Below are 19,400 nucleotides of genomic sequence, written 5' to 3'. Positions count from 1 at the left end.
ATTTCATCGCACCCCCCAAAGAATGGCTTTCATTAAGAAGTCAACCAATAATAAATGCTGGAGGGGCTGTGGGGGAAAAGGAGCCCTTCTGCACTGTTGGTGGGAGTACAGACTGGTAAATCATTATGGAAATCAGTGTGGAGAGCCTCAAAAAAACTAGGATTAGGAGTCCTATTTGACTTAGCTATTCCCCTCCCAGGAATTTTTCCAGAAGAACTGAAATCATCATACCACAGTAATTTATGTGCACCCATGTTTAGAGCAGCCCAATTTGTCATAGCTACATCTTGGAAGCAACCCAAATGCCCATCAACTGAGGAATGGATAAAGAAGATGTGGGATTTTTACACAATGGAGTATTATTCAGCTTTGAAAATGGACAAATTTGATGCTTTTATCGGTAAATGAATGCAACTAAAGGCCACACTCTTAAGTGAAAGAAATCAAACCTGTATGTACAAACATTATCATTTCTCCCTAGTGTAAGAACCTGAAAAAGTAAATAAAATTTGAAGAGTACAACAGATACTAGAAAAAGAGAATGAAACTGTTCAAAAGGAAGGAACTACTGAGTTGAGGAGAAGAACTAGAAAGGGAGTAAGGGGAAAGATATATCTATGTATATGTGCAGAGATCTACAGTACAAGGAAATTAACGCTTAACTTTTTCTTTTTTCATTTTGCTTCCTCTTTTTTCTTAATTTCTTATAACTTTTTTCTTTCTTTTTCGAATTTTGCATGCATATATCTGGTAATCTAAACAACTAAGTTGAGGACAACACTAAGCAATACAACAAATACTACTGAGTTCATATTATTTTGGTTAGTGAACTTCTGTATCATTTCTAATTTTTATTGGTAATTGTATTCTCTTTAAAAACTAAAAAACCAGAAGCAGGGGTAGACGGCACCCTTCGAATCACGCTCCTTGTCCTCAGCCTGTCTTCCCTGAAGCTTCCCATTCACAGAGCAGCAGAAGGACTCTGCCAAGGCACCACTTGCCTGTGCCACTTGGCTTGCATGCGTCTTCCCAAAGCTACCTTGCAAATGAAAGCCAAAGTACTTAGTCTGGACAATTAGGGCTCAAGCTCCCTTTCTTGCTTTAGTTACCAAGTATTTATTGTACACTGAGTGTGTGGCACTCACTAGATGTGCCTAACCTCCCCTCTTACCTGGCTCACCGCTTGTCTACCTGCCAAAGGATGGTCCAGCTGGAATATCCAGTGCTGTGTGGCAAAGCTGCATTGAAACACAGATGGGCCAACCTCCAGGCCAGTGTTATTTCTCACATCATGACCCCATGTCCAATCTGGGTGAGTATGGCTATTGTCATAAACCAACTAGACAAAAGCACAACAAGTACAAATGATGGAGCACTGTTCTGTTGCTTGCTGCATTGGGTTCTATTTTTTTGTCTTGTGAGTCAGAAATTTCGATGAGCACCTCTAGAGAGAGCTGACATGGGGGAGGGTCCTTTGGGATTTAAGTTCTTGGAAGTAAATTCACTTTCACCATCAGCGTTTTTGGCAATCTGCACAGTCACAAGGGCACCCAGGAGCAAAACTTCAGGTCAAACTCGTTTTCTGTGACAAACAAGGAACCAGACCAAATGCCTGTGCAACCTGATTCCTTGCTGCTAGAGACAACCTGCATCCAAACAAATCTACTCCCACCTGCTGGTGGTTGTCTGAACTTCCCTTCAAAGTTGCCTGGCCCTGAAAACCCGCCGTTCCACAAGTAGGTAAAGGGAAATAAGGTGCCTCGTTTGGACTTCTGTTGTTGTGCGACTGACCTTGGGCCCACCTCTTTTTTTTTTTTTTTTGGAACTGGGGATTGAACTTAGACTCTTGTGCTTGCCAGGGAAGCATTTATTCTACTGAGCCATCTCCCCAGCCCCAAGGGCCCACCTCTTTCAGTTCTCTGAATCCCCATATTACAATCCAAGTTGCTGGACAAAATGACCTGTCATGGCCCTCATCTCTCTAAAGACATCTGGAGGAAGAGGGGTGTGGGAGTAGGCTTGCTTAGTTGATTTCCTCTTGGGTGTGCCAGTCACTGGCCCGCCACTCCCATTGTCCCTTTGTCTTCTGTGCCCATATGGGATAGTATTTGCTGCACTGGCAAAGGAAAAAGGGTGATGGGAAAAGAAGGCATAAAGGTGCTCTGCTCTCAGAAGAAGGCAGGAAAGTATGAGATAGCCTGCTTCTGGCTTTGATTCTTTTTTTTGGGGGGGGGCTTTGATTCTAAAGTGCTTCTTATAAAGAGAAAATAAAGAGGTAAACCTTCAGCTATGCAAAACACTCAGATAACCAATCATGTGCAGCTCTAGGGGCCACAAGTAATCTCAGCTCAGGACCCCAAGTTCTGAAGGAAAGCAAAGAGGGGCTACGTTTAGGTGCCAAGTGTGCCTAGTTTCCCAAGTGTGAACTTAACCCCTTTTGACCACAACCCTTTTCCATGGGCTCATCTGGGAACATACCTGTTGATTATCCATCAGCCTACGGCTCCTGTGAGGCTTCTTTATTTGTCATGGACCCAAGATGAGAGACAGGGGATTGGATGAAGGCATTCCGGAATCCAGTAGTTTCCTGAAAAGTAGGAAAAATAAGAATCATTTACTAAAAATGCCAGGCTTGGGCTGTTCTTGTGATGTGGGGTATTGGCATGGCCTGTCTCTGTCCTAAGCACTGACCTTTGCCTTCTTTTCCTATTCTTGGGAAGTCCAATCTCAGGGAGATCCCACTTGGTGAATTCTTGCAGTTCTGTGGGATGTCTTCCCCCTTAAGGACCCAAATTGGGACCAAAAGCACTCTGGGAAATACAAGTCTTCAAGGAACTCCTGGGCCCTTAAGGCCAACTTCCATGCTGGTGTAGGACGTGAGTGCTCTGGCTAGTGGGGTGTCAAAAGAAACAAAGCTTGGCCCCCTCCACCCACCCAGAAGTGAGGCACGCACACAGGGCTCCTGGAGGTTCAAGTAACTGTCGAGACTGACCAGCAGTAGGGTACTTCCTGCTCCCCAAGGGTGCGTAGGTCTTTCGGAATGCGAATTCAGTCACAGCAGTGAAATACCCATATTTGCTGGGCACAAGATTGTCCAAGAAAATTATAGGGAAGCCGGGTGTGGTGGCACATGCCTGTTTTGCCAGCTCTCACTCGGGAGGCCGAGGCAGGAGGATCGCTGCGAGTTGGAGCGCAGCCTGTGCTACAAAGTGAGCTCAAGGTCAGCCTGAGCTGCACAGCGAGACCCTGAGAAAGAAAGGAAAGAAAGAAAGAAGAAAGAAAGAAAGAAAGAAAGAAAGAAAGAAAGAAAGAAAGAAAGAAAGAGCGGGGAGGAGAGGGAGGGGAAGGGAAGAAGAAAGAAAGAAAGAAAGAAAGAAAGGAAGGAGAGGGGAAGCAGGGAGGGGAGGGGAAGGGAGGAAGAAAGAGAAAGAGAAAGGAAGAAAGAAAGAAAGAAAGAAAGAAAGAAAGAAAGAAAGAAAGAAAGAAAGAAAAAAAAAAAAAAGACAGATACCGAGGACAGGCTCGGAGCCGCGGCCCTGGAAGCGACCCCGGCCCAGCGTCCGCGCGGCAGGCCCCGCCCCGCCCAGTGTAGAACGCCCGCGAGGACTGCAGCGGCCGGGAGGGGAGGGGGCCAGCGGCGCCGGCCACGGGCGGAGGCAGGAGCGCGCGCCTTTTTGTGCGGCGCCAGGCACCCGCCCGATTGGCTGGGCTGTCGGAGTGGGCGGAGCCAGCCGTGCGCCCGGCTCCTCGCCCAGTCGCAGCCTGGAGCGGCCACAGACGAAGCGCACCTCGCGGCTGCGGCGGGCCGCGCTGCCGGGCGCCCATTTCCCCGGCTCTCCCTGGGATGGGGCTCTCCCGACCAAATGTCGTGCTGCCCACTCCCCGTGGCCGCCCATAGCTTCTCCACAGAGGCGGCCGTGCATGAGAGCTAGCGGTCCCGTCGCAGTCAGCCCGGGACGGACCCGCTGCCCCGGCCCCATCCCTCGCTCCCACACAGCCGCAGCCATGCGCTTCCGAGCCATGCTGAGGGTCGGGGCGCTCCTGCTGCTCCTCAGAACCTGGCTTGCGGACAGCGACAAGCCCAGTCCCGCCCCGAACTTCAAGTTTTCCCGAGTGCCCGAGGACTTCCTGGACATCTTCAACTGGTAAGCGGGCGCCACCAGGCTGGTCGCAGCGGGGACAGATGGCCACAGGCCCCCCGGCCGGGCGGGCTTGGGCAGGACGCAGGGGGAGTCACATCCGGGCTCCTTGAGCCCTAGCGGATGAGTCCTGTGGGGAATGAGGTGGGCATGTGGGCCCCGGCTGAGATGGAGTCCCGAGCCCACCTGTTACTGCGACTGCGCCCCCGCGAGTGCCCAAACCGCGGCTGGGTGGAAGTGTCCTCACGCCACAGCCTGCCTCACCATCCCGGGAACTAAGGACCCGGGGGCAGCTTCCCTCAGCCTTGCTCTTGCGCACTGTGGGATGGGGTGAGGAGTAATTCCTAAACAAATAGGAGAGACACCTGTTTGAGTCGTAGGCTAGTGGGCGGGTGCGAGTGCGTGCGTACGCGTGTTTGCTGGTGTGTGTGTGTGTGTGTGTGTGTGTGTGTGTGTGTGTGTGTGTGTGATGGGGCGAGGGTCTCTTTCCAGTGCAGCAGGTAGATATTATTAACTCGGCCTCGGAGAAGCCCACTCTGCAACCCTTGCTTGTGTGACCCTGTAACCCTGTGGCCTGTGGAAACAGTTGAGGATTCAGGTTTTTCACTGCTTGGACTTCGTGTGGGTCTGTGAGGAGCATCTGTAAACACAAACACACCCTTCTCATGTAGATCACATATGATGTGTATTTGTGGTGGCCACGGATTCCAAGGGCTGGCACATGGAGAATACGTCCTCAGAAACAGGTGGCAGTGTGTTGCTTTAATTCAGGAATAATTCATGTACACACTTTGAAGCTTCAGGAAATGAAATCTTATGATTGAGGGAGATCAAGAATAATTTTAAATGGTAAAGCAGAAACGAATATATATTTAGATAAAAAGGGGGAAGGTGGGGGCAAGGTTCCAGCAGACAACCCTACAGTGCCCTCAACCCGGTATATCAGACTGCGCCACTGAAGGTGCACGCGCACGCAGACACACACACACTCACGCACACATGCGCTCTGAGCACATGCAGGCACAAGCACATATTTGCAGGAGAAATGCGTCACAGGTGCCCAGGGCCTGTTCTTTCCACCAGCCTTTTGGAGAAAAAAGCCCTAGGTGAATCGTGTGAGCACAAGAGACCCCTGGAAAGGCCAGCTCCCTGTAGAGCTGCCCCAGGTACACTTCACTTGCTCAGCCAAGGCCCCTCCAGGGGAAGCGCATGTTCTGGCCCAGAATGGATATCTTGGAATACAGCTCTGAGCCCAAGAACCTGACCTGGCTTGGTTCACTGAGGTTCATAAATCTCTGCTGCATGTATGTGGCTCTCTCTGCATCATAAGCCACATGCCAAGTCTGCAAAGCAGACATGTACAAAAACAAGGTTGTCTTAAATGTGGCCAAAAAAAGCCCAGCATGTCACAGGTAGGGGCAAATGTGACTCTGAGTTACAGGTCATGGGCTTAGCTCAAGAGGGCACTGAGAGTGGGAGATGACTTTTTCTGGGGCCAGCAGGTACCAGTGGAGAGAGGATGCCCACCAATGTGGAGAGCAGCGTCTAAGCTAATCTCAAGGTGGGGCTCCTGTGGGGGCAGAAGCAACACAGTTTTCTGAGGGCCGCCATTTGCCCAGGCTTCTGCTCTCTTCTCCTGTGGTATCCCCTCCTCCCCCACCCTCTAGTCCTGCCTGGTAACAGGGATCCAGTCCCCATGCTCCACCCTCCGGATGAAAGATGGGAGGGAGGAGGGGAAGGGAAAAGAAGTGTGCGTCACTGCTGTGCTTCTGGCTGACTCACCGTGGGGAGGGAGGGCAGGGAGCAGATACATGTATGACCGGGCCTGTCTGCGTGTGTCCGTGCACAGGGAAGGCTCTAGCAACTCAAGCTACTGGGCAGTTGGCAACACTCAACCAACATTTACTCCCTACCTCTCTGTTTCAGCAAAAATTGTGCAAATCAGTCCACGGTTCAAAAGATCCTGGACAGGGTGTTGTCGAACTATGATATGCGCCTGAGACCAAATTTCGGAGGTAAGCTATGAGTGGACATGAGAGGTTTTTGTATTGGGTGGGATAGGGCTGAGAACCAGCCAGCTCCACCACATTACCTGACCAGCCACACACTGCTCCAGGCTGTGGACCTGGCCTCCTCAATCCCCCAGTGCAGGCCTCCTCTTTGCTGGAATTTCTTCCTTTCCTGCCTCACTACCTTAAAAGTCTGGCTGGAGAATGGCTACAGAACTGGGTGTGCAGAGCACAGCACCAAGCTTCTCAGGCTAGAGTACTCTGCTCCATCTGTGGGGAGAACATGTGTTCTTCAAGTTGAACCAAGCTTTCTCTCTATCATAAACGACAGCGTGCCCAGCCTAGACACTGTGCATGGCGCTAGTTCAAACCCTCTTCCCCTGCATCTGTTTCCCTTCCCCGCCTAGCCCTCAGGCACTTCCATCTTGGCTCCCCTGCCCCAAGCTGTCAGCCCCTACCAAGTTCAGCCCCTTCAAAACCCTGAACTGAGTATAACCTTTATGAAATCCAGCCTGATCACCGCCAAAACCCGCATACCTAACTGCCATACAACATACAAACCTAGCACTCAGATCTCTAGCTCAGCTATGAGAAACGACAAGGAAACTGACCCAAAGACCTCCAGGAATCCCTTCCTCAGTTTCTCTCTAGATTTCTGCTTAGCACAGACCACATAGCTATAAGTAAGGGCCACTTACCCTGACTCCACACAATGCGCAGTGTGAGTCTCTACTCCAGGGGACACCCAGAAGCCTAGACTGAAGACAGACAGAAAACAAGTGTGCTGAATAGGAATTAGTCACTTTCCAGCTCAAAAGAAGCAGAACGAGTATTAAAAAAAAAAAAAAAAAAAAAAACAGACTAAGTCAGAAGTAGCACCCAACTTCCCAAAGGCAGGCAGACACCGTGGAAGGTGAATGGCTGCTGGCACTTCATGGTCCTGCCCGTGAAGGGTCTAGGTCAGAGAGTGCTAGTTCAGGCCTAGAGAGGCATCTTGAAAGCCAAGATGGTTGTCCTAGGCCCTAAGTTTCAGGACTGGTGCTTCCCCTGTGTCCCATTGACCCCCCCCCGCCACTTCCCCCCGCTCCCCGTGTGAGGACAAAAGGGACAGCCCAAGGGATCCAAGGTGCCTGCACCTGCACTGCAACACTGCAGCCTGAAGAGCAGAGGCACTCTTTTTTAAGCTGTCCCTGTAAGGGCAGCAGCTCCTCTTGTGTGGTGCCCTAGGACAAAAGGGACAACCCCTAGGACAAGATGATGATATGTGGGAATCCAGGAATCAGAGTAAGCAGGAAAGGGGTGGAGGGGGTATAGGAGGGTGGGAAGGGTGGGAAGCTAGGGGTGGGGGTTAAGGGAACCACTGCTTCATCTTCTCCTTGCCTCATGTGGCTTAGCTAGAGCAACTAGCCACCACCTGAGTCCACCAAGCATTTCTACCCCACCATGTGAGGGCAGGCTGCCTGCAACGATGGACCCCTAGATTAATCTGGTGCAGCATCAGATGAAGATGAGGGCAGGGACCACCTAGGACCTGCTAGCTGGGAGACTCTGTGTCCACAAATGTCTTTGGGGGCCTGTGGGGGAAGACCAGCAAAAGGACAGCTAGGTTAAGACATTTAGCATTTGGGACCCTAGCAGTCCTTGCACAGCCTCACACTTGACAAGGTCAAGTTCCCCTCTGCACCTGACATGGAAGAGAAGTTCAGGTCTTATCTAGCCCTCCCTTAAACACGTAGCCACACACACACATGCACACGCACACACACTCACACTCACACACACCACAGGCAGGAACCTGATTTCACTGTGATCCAGGTGAGACAGCAGCCGTTACTGGAGAAAGTAGTAGAGTTGAACAGGATAGCTCCCTTGAATGACTCCCCTAGCCTGGTACCTGGCCCAACAGGACAGTGAGTTTGTAGGGAGGAAGAAGATTCGGTTCCAAGAAGGAGGGAGAAAAGGGAGTATCCCAGCCCCTTTTCCTGTCTTGCTCAACCTATCAAAGGGACAGTGATGCCATCCTGATCTAGGAATCATGTCTTCACATGCGGAGGCAGGGAGCTGGGAGCTGATTTCAACTCCCACCTGCCCTTGCATCTGGGGATCCATGGGCATCTCTGTGCCCATGCCACAGACCCCCAGCATAGCATTCCCCCAACCTAGAAGGGGTCTCGTGCTTGGTGAGGAATGATCCAGAGGGAGTCAGAACTAAAATGGGGCAGGGGAGGCTCTGGCTGCCGGCCCTTGGGGCTTGTTGCCTGCCTAACCCAGCTTCAGGCCTCTAAGTGCCTGTGGAGGGCCTGAAAGGCAGTAATCACTATTTGCATTCCTAGAAACTCCTGGCACTACACAGCACTTTCCTAGGGCTTCTTCACAATAGCCCCAAGGGCTAGAGTTGGGGCTGTGCCTGAACACAGAGCCCATTTACTTCTCAGCTGCCATTCATATGCTTATCCCCAGCAGCTCTGTGCTCTTTGAAGTGTAGGGTTTGGAGGACCACATTTCCCTCTTTGCAGCCCAGCTTCTGGGCAATCAGCCTACAATGAAAGCAGCAGGCTGAACTGCAGGCATCACATGTGTTTCCCTAGCAGCAGTGTGATGTAACACGCCAAGAAGAATGGCCACACTGTGGGGCTGGAGGGAGAGTGCCTGGAACTGATGCGGGAACAATAAAAATGTATTGTTCTACTGTGCCTGAGAGTTCATTCCATTCTGACACCCATGAGCACATTTGAGTCTTGCCCATGAATACTGCTAACAGTGAGGCTGGAAAAAACTACAAGGTACATAGATTTACATACTCAGTCACACAAATTAGCACGTACAACCACTCCCACACATGCGCTCACTCGCAAATTAACCCCACACAGACACGCCCACCTGAGCATGAGCACACAAGCAAACATACCCCATCTCACACACATGAACATGCAGTAATCACATGCAAATATGCTCACAGATATGAGTTCACACACACACGAACACCCTCAGGGACATCAACAGATATAAGTGTGCCCACATACACAAGCATGCAGATTCACTCATATGCATGAACAAACACATAACATCACATACACAAACGATACATACATGCATGTGTTCATACACACACAGACATTCACATGCACAGATTCACATGCATGGGTGCACATATTAACATATGCACACAGACATACTGACACACATGAATATGTTCACATAATTCACTCACATAGAAAAACACACATGCACAACTTCAGTAATGCACATTGACACAAGCATTAGTGCACATATGCTCACACATCCACATATACACAATGGACATGTACAGACAGTCACAAATTGGCTCACAATACACAGTAGTATACTTATATACAAACAAGCTCATGTATACTAACATACAAATTCATTCATGCTTTTTCACATACAAATTAACACAAAGTCACACACATGAGACACACTCAAATATGCTCACAAGAACACACCTACAATGCACTCACAAATATGAACAAATATTAACACATTCACTCATAGAAATATGTCCACATACTTAGTTACACTAGCAAACTTGCTCATACACATACAAATTAGCTCTCATACATATACATGGACATGCTCATATATTCTCAAATATGTCCACATGAGATACTATGCAAATTCACTCTTACATGAACACACATACACAAACATGCCCATGTTTACAGGCACTCAAAATTCACTCAAAAACATGAAGACACCCTTTAACAACCTTTCTTGTACACGCACATGCTCACACAAACACAAGTATGCTCACAAGTTTATCACACAACAATGCACACATAAAGAAATACATAAACATGCTCACATATATTAACATTCACTCACAAGATAAAAACATATGCACAAGCACAGTAGAGTCTTTTGCATTCACTCAAACATAAGCATTCCCCCACATGATCAGGTTCATTTACTCATATTCAAGCACGAGCATATACATATACACACACAATATACAAACATGTCCACATACCCTCAAGTCCATGTGTATACATGGATGTGCTCGTGCATTCACTCACACATGAACAGGCTCACAAAAGAACACATGAATATACTCACAGAGACACATTTACTCCACACTTAAATTCAAATGCATTCATACCAACATGTATAAAGACATGCTCACACATTCATTTTCTCAGAAACATGCTCATGCATCTGTTGACCTATGAACACGTCACACTTCCACATGAATACACTTATGCTTACAGACATGCTCACATGTTCACCAGTGCCAAAGCACAACAAATCTTCACAGACACAAAAATTTATTAAGTCACACATGAGCTCAGAGGCACACACAGGCTCATAATTCACTTGCATGTGAACATACGTAATCAAACAGTCACATAGACATACTCATGCCCATATTTATATCCACATGTTATGTCTACGTGCTCATGTGTGCTTGCACATTTACTCCCACACAACATGCTGAACACAAAAGCACGATCGTGCATTCACTCACACGCAAGCACACATAGATGCACTTACCTACATGGACATGCTCACGTGCACTCATTCATAGGTAGAGATGGGCGCATCAACACACGTGCTCACTCATGCACTTTCTCACGCACCACTTGCCCTTAAACATATTCATGCATTTCCTCCCAGACACACTGACGCACAGACATGACTGCAGATGCTGGTACATTTTCCTGCCCATAAACACACAAATTCCCTTACACGCATGGAGATACTCACTCATACTCATACGCAAGCACAAATCTTGGCTTTTATATGGGGCTCCTGGATTTTTAGTTTTTATCAGGAAACCTTTACAAAGAGTACTTTGTTCCTTTATTTTCACTTTGTTTTGCCTTGGCCCTTCACTTCATTATACATGCAGTAGACTTTGCTCTAAGGCAGGGATGGTGAACCTCAAGCGCCCAAACTGCAACCCCAAGCTAACTTGTTTATCACTGCAATTAAACCTGAATACTGGGGCTTTATTTTAGAAAAAAATACTCATACCTTAACATCTTTTGTCTTAAATGAGAAACAACACCTTCGACCACCACTGCTATAAGTGCTTGACCTTAGTGAACTATGACACCAGTGCTTCTTTATCTTCATTTTGCCATGAAGAAACTGAGGCCAAAAGGTGACTTACTCAAAGCCACACAATTAGCAAGTGTCACAGCAGGTTCAAATCCAGGCAGTTTGACTCCTAACCTTTATCTCAACCTTCATGTAACAGTGTCTTTCTGTATTGTAGGTGGCCCTGTGATTGTGAAAATAGCTATCTATGTTACCAGCATTCAAAAGATCTCTGATACGAATATGGTAAGTGTGTCACTTCCAGCTATGGCACAGGAAATAGAATACAAGACAAGGAATGGAGTCATAAGCCAATTCCAGTTGTTCTGACCTATGACAGAATTCACATAGAAGACCAGGGTAGGTTTGGAAATATAGCCCCTGAAATAAAATATACATCAATTGAATCACACCATATCGAAAAAGTCAGTTCCAGATTACAGACTCAAAGGTGCAAGCCTTATGAAGCGTTTAAAAGATCATAGGGCTGGGGAGATAGCTTGGTGGTCTAAGCACCTGCCTGGCAAGCACAAGGACCCAGGTTTGATTCCCAGTATCACATGCTGTGCTGGCCCCAAAACCCTGGGCATGCCGTGCCAGCCACCGAAACTGAGCGTGGGAGTGCACACCTGTAATCCCAGTGCTGGGGAGGCTGAGACAGGAGGATCACTACAAGTCCGAGCTGCATAGTGAGACCCTGTACTAAATAAATAAATAAATGATTAAAAAAGATACAGGACACTGTTTTTGTGTTTCCAGGTAGGTAAATCAAGATTTCTTATAGGGCTGTATATGTAGGTAGATTAGTGAGAAAGATGATCAGCAAATGTGAACAGGAATTTCACTTGTGTAACAAGAACTAAATAGCAGATAAAACAATAGCCAAAGAGAGTAAATATGAAGAAATACTTGACCTTGTTAAGAATCAGTGCAATTCAGAGTAAGAAACCAGAGGATGTGCAAAGGGCTTGTGTACTCCATGACATTAGTGCTGGCGAGGAGACAAGGAAGGAACATGTATCAGCTCTTGGCTCTTGGCAGGGGTGTGAACTGGAATTTTCACTTTGTCGTTGTTATAACATCTTCATTTGAGTATGTGTGGAGCCTTTACATGATTACAGCCTGCCGTGCTGGCCCCGCCCCCAGGGCGCGCTGAGATGAATTAAGACTGGGCGTGGTGGCACGCACCTGTAATCCCAGCACTTGGGAGGCTGTAAACTGGAGAATCACTATGAGTCCAATCTAGTAGTAAGACCCTGAACACCCTGTAGACCCTTCCCTAAAAAATACAAAAATAAAAAATAAAAATAAAAAATTTTTAAAATACATGATTACTTGCATGGTATATTCATATATGAGATATGCCCCCAGAAATGCAAATAAACAAATTATAATTACATCAGCCAAACTAGATCTCACAAATATAGTATTAAGTGAAAGAAACAAGTGACAAATACAGACAGTATGATTTCCTTTAAATTTCAGAAACATAAGTACAACTAATCATCATGTCTTCTAGAAATACATTAGAAGACAATAAGACCAGCCCAGAGCAAGGGGATTCTTATCCTAAAATCTAGAATACTGGCTTCTTCTAGGGATGTAGGAAGTATGTTCCAAAAAAGACACATCAGGGCTAGAAGGGTATTAGTAATGCTGTGTCTCTTAACCTAGATGTTAATTACAGAAGGTTCATTTTGTTATTCTTCCTTAAAAAGCATATATTTCTTACATTCATCAGTATGATGCTTCACCACACTGCTCACAGAAGACAGAATGCAAGATACTCTAGCTGATAATGGGACTTGCCTTTCTTTTCCCAGAACTATACAATCACGATATACTTTTATCAGACCTGGAAGGATTCACGCTTAGCGTATTATGAGACCAACCTGAACTTGACCCTGGATTACCTCATGAACGAGAAGTTGTGGGTTCCCAGCTGCTACTTTCTGAATACCAAAGATGTTTTTATTCAGGATGCAACCGTGGATGATTGCAGGTTTCAGCTTCACCCTGATGGGACGGTGCGGTACGGCACAAGGTGTGTCTACCCAAGGGCCCGGGGATGTGCCAGTAGCCTTTTTTCCTCCCGCTATGTGTCCCACAAACACACTGTAGAGGACACAAGGGAGCTCACCACCTTCAAAACTGCCTTGTGCTGCCCCTCCTCCCCACTCAGTTTCGCATAGAATCCCTTGGCTGGGCCTGCTCCCACATCTTGGCTTCTGCTGTTCCTTCTGTCTCGAGAGCCCTTTCTCCATTTCCATGAACTGAAATATTCACCCTTCAATCCGTGGCTCAGATGCCACTTGGTGAAAAAATCCTCCTGGTTCCCTGGACTAAAAGACCCCTCCCCCTAGCTTGGCATTTTATGCATTGCTAGTTATCTCCTAAAGTACCTGCCCACTTGATTTACTATTAGCCCTTACCTGGCCGGCCAGCCATGAGTTTGTCCCTACCTGTCTGTTTTGTGCCCACTGGCATTTGGTCGATTCCCAGTACTGACCTGCACCTTGGCGTGAGTGCCGATATGGCCAGAGGTTGGCCATGCAGTTACTCATATCTTTATGTATGTACCACACACCTGCCCTTCACACCAGATATACAACTTGGTGGCTTCTGTGTAGCACACAGTCTTCTCTTACCAGCCTTAACACTTTGTTAGCAAGTCCAGTTCTCCTTTCTGTCTCTGCTTCCATTCCCTCTAGGGCCCTTCTCATTCTGACATCCTGTGGTTTGCTGACATGCCATACATCTGTCCTTGGTGTCAGTCCTGCCAGGTTTCTCAGTGCCCTTGTGATAGTCCAGTTCTCTCTTTCCCACAAACAGGTCAATCTTCGAGGTAATTCTTGCTTCCCCCACCCCCTGCAGTACCCACAAGAAGGAGCTGATTGTCTGGGCTCCACTCACTGTTCCCTTCTATTCTGTTTGCTTTTGCAGGCTCACCACTACAACAGCCTGCTCCTTGAATCTGCATAAATTCCCTATGGAGGAGCAGACCTGCAAGCTAGAGGTGGAGAGCTGTGAGTATTTCACAGGAAAGCACAGAGTTGACAGTGAGAGGGATAGCATCCCTCTTGTCTCTCCCCCCAGTTCTCTTTCTCTTAAAGATGATCAATAGATAAAAATGATAGAAGGATAGATGATCGGCACATAATACAAGGGGTGATCAGAATATACAATGAACATTTAAATCTTAAAAATTTATTGCAGTAAAAACAAATTACCATGACCATCCCTCAAAACACCCCTTACACACTATTTCAAACACTTATCCCATTATTCTTGGCGCTTTCTGAAGCAGTTCTGGAAGTCCTCTTTCACAAGTGTCTTTATTTGGTGTGATCTAAACTGCAGTAAATGCTACTGCCAAGAGCCATCCCACAGAAAGACTCACCATAGAAACACTACGGTGTGTCATCTTCTACCTTAGTGACTGGATCTGGCACTGAGTGACTTCTGGCTCTTCACCAAAGGCAAAATGAGCAGGAAAGGTAAAACATGTTCTGAATCAATTCAAGACATGGAGATCACCTCAACAACATAAGTAAAGACGGAAAACAGGACTTCCGGAACTGCTTCAGAAAGTAGCAAGGGTGAGATAAGTATGTTCAAAATAAGGAGGAGGACTTTGAGAGGGGTTGATGGCAGTGTGTCCTTCACTGTAATAGTTTTCAAAAAAGTGAACGTTCACTGTAGCTTTTATTGTACCTCACAATAAAAGCTACATGAGCAGTACATGTGCACATATGGCATCCTGTGGAGCAAATGATCTTGGGAGGGTAGCTAGTCCTACTGGACAATGATGTCTTGCCCCTGGACAATTAGGTACAAGCTTGTGAATGGGAGTTGGTGGCATCTCTTTCCTGTCCTCTCTTTCCAGCCTAAGAAATCCAGAGTGAGTATTCTCTCTCCCAATGCGCAAACTCTCTCCCCACACTGACTCAGCAAATCACAATGTAGCCCCCAAATCTCAATTCCCAACCATGCTTTCATTTTCATAGACTGCTCTGGTGTGAACTCTTCCTGTGCCTGTTTTCTAACACTGTTTCTCTCTGCTTCACAGTTGGCTACACTGCCGAAGACATCATACTGTCCTGGGATAATGATGAGAATGGTGTCCAGGTGACTGAAGACCTTCAGATCCCTGAGTTCAACTTTGTAGGGAAGATGATTACTAGCAAGGAGGTGTATTTCCACACAGGTGGGTCTGGCCCCTTCCTTTTCTCATATTCCTTGTCCCCTTTGTGCCTCTGTAAGCTCCTGCTGGCCTCTGCTTTGACCCCCACATTGTGCTGCCTCCCTTGCCTTTTCTGTCATCCTGGACACGACCGAGGGGCCCCTTTGATAAAGTCTCGATGGCTCACCTCTATAAGTGTGGAAAGGATGTAGATGCACTGGGCCGGGTTTACAACACTAACAGTGGAAAGCACTAATGCTTTTCCGGGGCCCAGCCTCGCCCCTCTGACTGTTGGCAGCTTGGAAGTGACTCCTGTCTATAACATGGTGTAAGTGAGGAGATGTAGACAAGAGAGACCTGCTGTGCCATGAGCGGCTGACACCAGTGTGTCTGCTTCCAGGTTCTCACATGCGGCTGGTAATGAAGTTCCAGGTCAAACGGGATATGAACAGCTACCTTTTGCACTTCTTTTGGCCAACTATCCTCACCACTATTCTCTCCTGGATATCATTTTGGATGAGCCATGATTCCTCTGCAGCCAGGGTGATAATAGGTAGGTCTCATCGCTATCCCAGGGAATAGCTTACATCATTTCGCTGAGAAAAAGTTCTAAGGAGGAGAACCCAGAGCAGGGTGCGATTATGTAGGCAAGGAAACAAGACCCTTCCGATACACACTGTACAGGTGCTCAGCCAGTCAGGCCCAGTGCAGAGATGCCTCTGGAGATGGGGTGAAAACAGCACCAGGGGTGGAATCTTGGCATGCTGAGCCTAAAGTTGCATTCATTATATATTGAATATATAAGTATAAATAAATTTAGACCAGAAACATGAAAGCACAAACACTAATGAAGGGAGATGTCCAAATGTCCTATTAGGCAGCAGGGCTTCCAGAGGAGCTGCCCTTGACAAGTGACTAGTGTGGACAGGTGACAATCTGGAAGTGCCAGCTCAGAGTATAGAATAGGAAGTAACCCAGGTCTTGGTGGCTAAAGCTGCATCAAGAAAGTGTTGTTTGGAGTGAGGTTTTGAGGGACCGCAGGAAGCATGGACACCAGACTTGACATTCCCTGAAGAAGAAATAGCAGGGTTAAAGGCAGAGGGCCTCTAACAGTGGGTTAAATCACAAGATGCCTGGGGCAGGATCTAGGCAGGTGAGGAAAGCAGCACAGAGACAGCCTGGGCTGACGTGGGAAGATCTTGAACTTTATGTATGAGCACAGGGAGCCGTGAAGGGTTTCTGAGCAAAGACTGTTTAAGAGTAGTGTGTTTTCACCAGCATTAAGAGGCTAAGCTCTTCTTTGCCTTTGTTTAGAAGCATATTCGGGATGAAACCCTGATAGGTGTGCACTATTTTAGGATCTACAAAACTTCCTCAGATACTAAGGAAGAGTATGAACTGGAAGGCAAATAGGGCAAGGTGGGACTGGAGCTATAAATCAGTGTTTTGCCGTGGCTACAGATTTGGAAGTTGATTCTTAAAGCAATGGGAAGTCATCGAACCAGTGTAGCATCAGCCAGGTTTAGACATGGGAAGAGGGAACAAGGAGAACACATGGGCAGAGGGCCCTCCTGAGCGACAGCCTATTCTCCCTTCCCATGGGATGTAGGCCCAATGGCTTGCCAAGAACCACTGAAGGAGACTTAACCTGTACTATTTTTTATAGGCCTCATTTCCATCCTTATCCTGACCACCATCGACTCACACCTGCGGGATAGACTCCCCCACATTGCCTATGTCAAGGCCATTGACATCTATATCCTCGTGTGCCTGTTCTTCATGTTCCTGTCCTTGATAGAGTATATCTACATTAACTACCTTTACTTCAGCCAAGGGCCTCGCCGCCAGCGTAGACGACACAGGAGACCCAGAAGGGCCGTCGCCCGCTACCTCTACCATGATGCAGTGGTGAGACATGCACAGGCTTGAATTCTTGACTGGCAGCCAGCTTTCCCTGAGCACCTCTCGAACCCAGGCTGGCCTCCTGACCATTTCACACTTTGATTCGCCCACACATGCACACAGTTCACGTACCACATGTGTACAGCACACACCCACAGCAGGGAACAAAGCAGTAGGACTAATTTATCATCACTCCTTTATAGATGACTGTTGTCCGGCGTCACAAGGCAAGACATGGCAGGGCTGGATATCTCCAGATCTTTGAGCCAAATTTGTTCTTCTTTGCTTACTTCCAGGGCAGGTGGCAAACCCAGAAAGGGAAGGTAGGAAGAGGGAGGCTGAAAGGAAGACAGACAGCAGAGCGGCTGGCCTGCCCAGCCCTCCTTCCTTGACTCTACAGACTCCCAAGGCTATGCTGAGGCCTCTGCCTCAAGCAATGTTAACATCCAGCATCCTCTCTCCTTGGCAGGGAGCCCTGCCCAATGGCCTGAATGGCCTCTATCCAGCACCCAGTGTTCCTCAGGGAGCAGCTGCCCCAGAGACACCACTTTGGCTGCTGCCACGACCTCCCCTTGCATGCCAACTGCCTGTTTGTTCCCTTCTCAGCCCCTTGAGTGCCAGAGACCCAAGAGGAGATGGCTGTGTCTATCATAGAGATCAAGAGTGACACTTCCAGTGCAGATGAGGAAAATCCCTTCCCTTCCCTCCCCCCAGTACATAGCCACTTAGGTGAGAAACTGATGGGCCTGTCCATTATCTCCTCAAAGGATGACCTGATTAACGTGGAAAACGAAGTTGGTTCTGGCTCTCTTCCCACCCACCCTGCCCAGGCTCCCCTGGCGAGCCCCGAAAGTCTTGGCTCTTTGGCGACCATCTCAGAACAGGCTCCGCTGGCTACCTCCGAAAGCCTCAGCACATTCTCTTCCACCTCCAGCCTGGCCCAGCTGGACCCTGGGGAAAACCTGAGCCATCTCCCCTCCACCTCCCAGCAGCCCCTGCCTGGCTTTAATGACATGATTGTTCCCACCCACACGGAAGCCCATGTGTGTGTAGAGATCTATAGCGACAGCGAGGATGACTCAGAAGACAACTTGGGCTTGGATGAGAGCCATGGCCGAGGCCCCAGAGGGAGACCCATGTTGTCCCATGGACAGAGGTGTGTGCAAGAAGCGGGCTTGGGCTTACAGGATGACATCAGTATTAAGAGCAGCAGCCTTGACCTTGAGGAGCAACGCGACAGTGACAGTGACTCTGACAGTATCAGGAGTGTGGATGAGGAGAATCCCACGACCTCTGACCAAGAGGACAGTAGCTCAGAGTCTGAGGACGACTGCCTCCTAAGCTGTGGGCATAAAGAGGGTTCTTCCAAGCTCTTTAGCCCTAAGCATGTCCGTAAGATAGACTGGTGGTGCCAAGTCCTCCTCTCTCTCTCCTTTGGGTTGCTCAGTATTGGTTACTGGCTGTATCACTTGTTTTAGTTCCTAGTATGCTGGAGTGGCAGGGACACTGTGCACTGTTCCCTTCATGGTAGCTTTTGGTTTTATTTTTCCCTGTTTCCTTTGATCGTTTGATTTGGTGCTTATGAGTTCACCATTTCTTTTTATTATCATGAGGTGGAGGATAGTCAGAAAGACTACACATGCTTTGACTGGGAGGGAAGGAATTTGGGAGGAGTTAGAAGTCATTATCTCCTTGATTTCTTCTCTGACAAGAAGACTCCCATGTTTTCAAACATTTCCAAAAGTTGGTAAGTGTATCAAAGCCCCTGGAAATGTTTGAAGACAAGGGGTTCATTGCTGGGGTCATTTTCTCCCTGCCATCTTTAGGTGAAATTTCTTTTTCATTACTGTACCTTTTTGTTTGTTTCTTTTTCTTCTTGGAGACCATAGACCTTGCTCACCCTTTGCTTAGAGTTGTGTGTGAGAAAGTCAAGCTGGGTGGGACTGGGGTGCACAAAGGGAGGGTCAGCCATGGCTTGGCAGTGCTGGCAAACTGGCTACGGCAAAGTTGGGATGGATTCACAAGTGCCTTTTGCCCATGACCTTGGGTTGTATCTTGAGCAGGGTGTCGCAGTGCAGGGCTGAGAGGGGAATGCAAGAAAGGTGGCAG

The 19,400-nt window shown here is 47.9% G+C and overlaps 1 protein-coding gene across 1 annotated transcript; it reads left to right on the top strand.

Moving 5' to 3' along the window:
- Window positions 1-4,005: 4,005 nt before the first annotated feature.
- Gabrq (gamma-aminobutyric acid type A receptor theta subunit) lies at window positions 4,006-18,769 on the top strand. The gene is made up of 9 exons (XM_004645131.1): window positions 4,006-4,145; window positions 6,066-6,154; window positions 11,385-11,452; window positions 13,030-13,250; window positions 14,150-14,232; window positions 15,276-15,413; window positions 15,790-15,942; window positions 17,056-17,312; window positions 18,059-18,769. The coding sequence occupies exons 1-9, from the start codon at window positions 4,006-4,008 to the stop codon at window positions 18,767-18,769; spliced, it is 1,860 nt and encodes a 619-aa protein (XP_004645188.1).
- Window positions 18,770-19,400: the final 631 nt, after the last annotated feature.

This window comes from Octodon degus, unplaced genomic scaffold, assembly GCF_000260255.1.
Source record: "Octodon degus isolate 3935 unplaced genomic scaffold, OctDeg1.0 scaffold00218, whole genome shotgun sequence".
In the NCBI taxonomy this organism is placed as follows: domain Eukaryota; kingdom Metazoa; phylum Chordata; class Mammalia; order Rodentia; family Octodontidae; genus Octodon; species Octodon degus.
The sequence above is the reverse complement of the archived record's forward strand: the minus strand, read 5'-3'. Positions and strand labels throughout refer to the sequence as shown.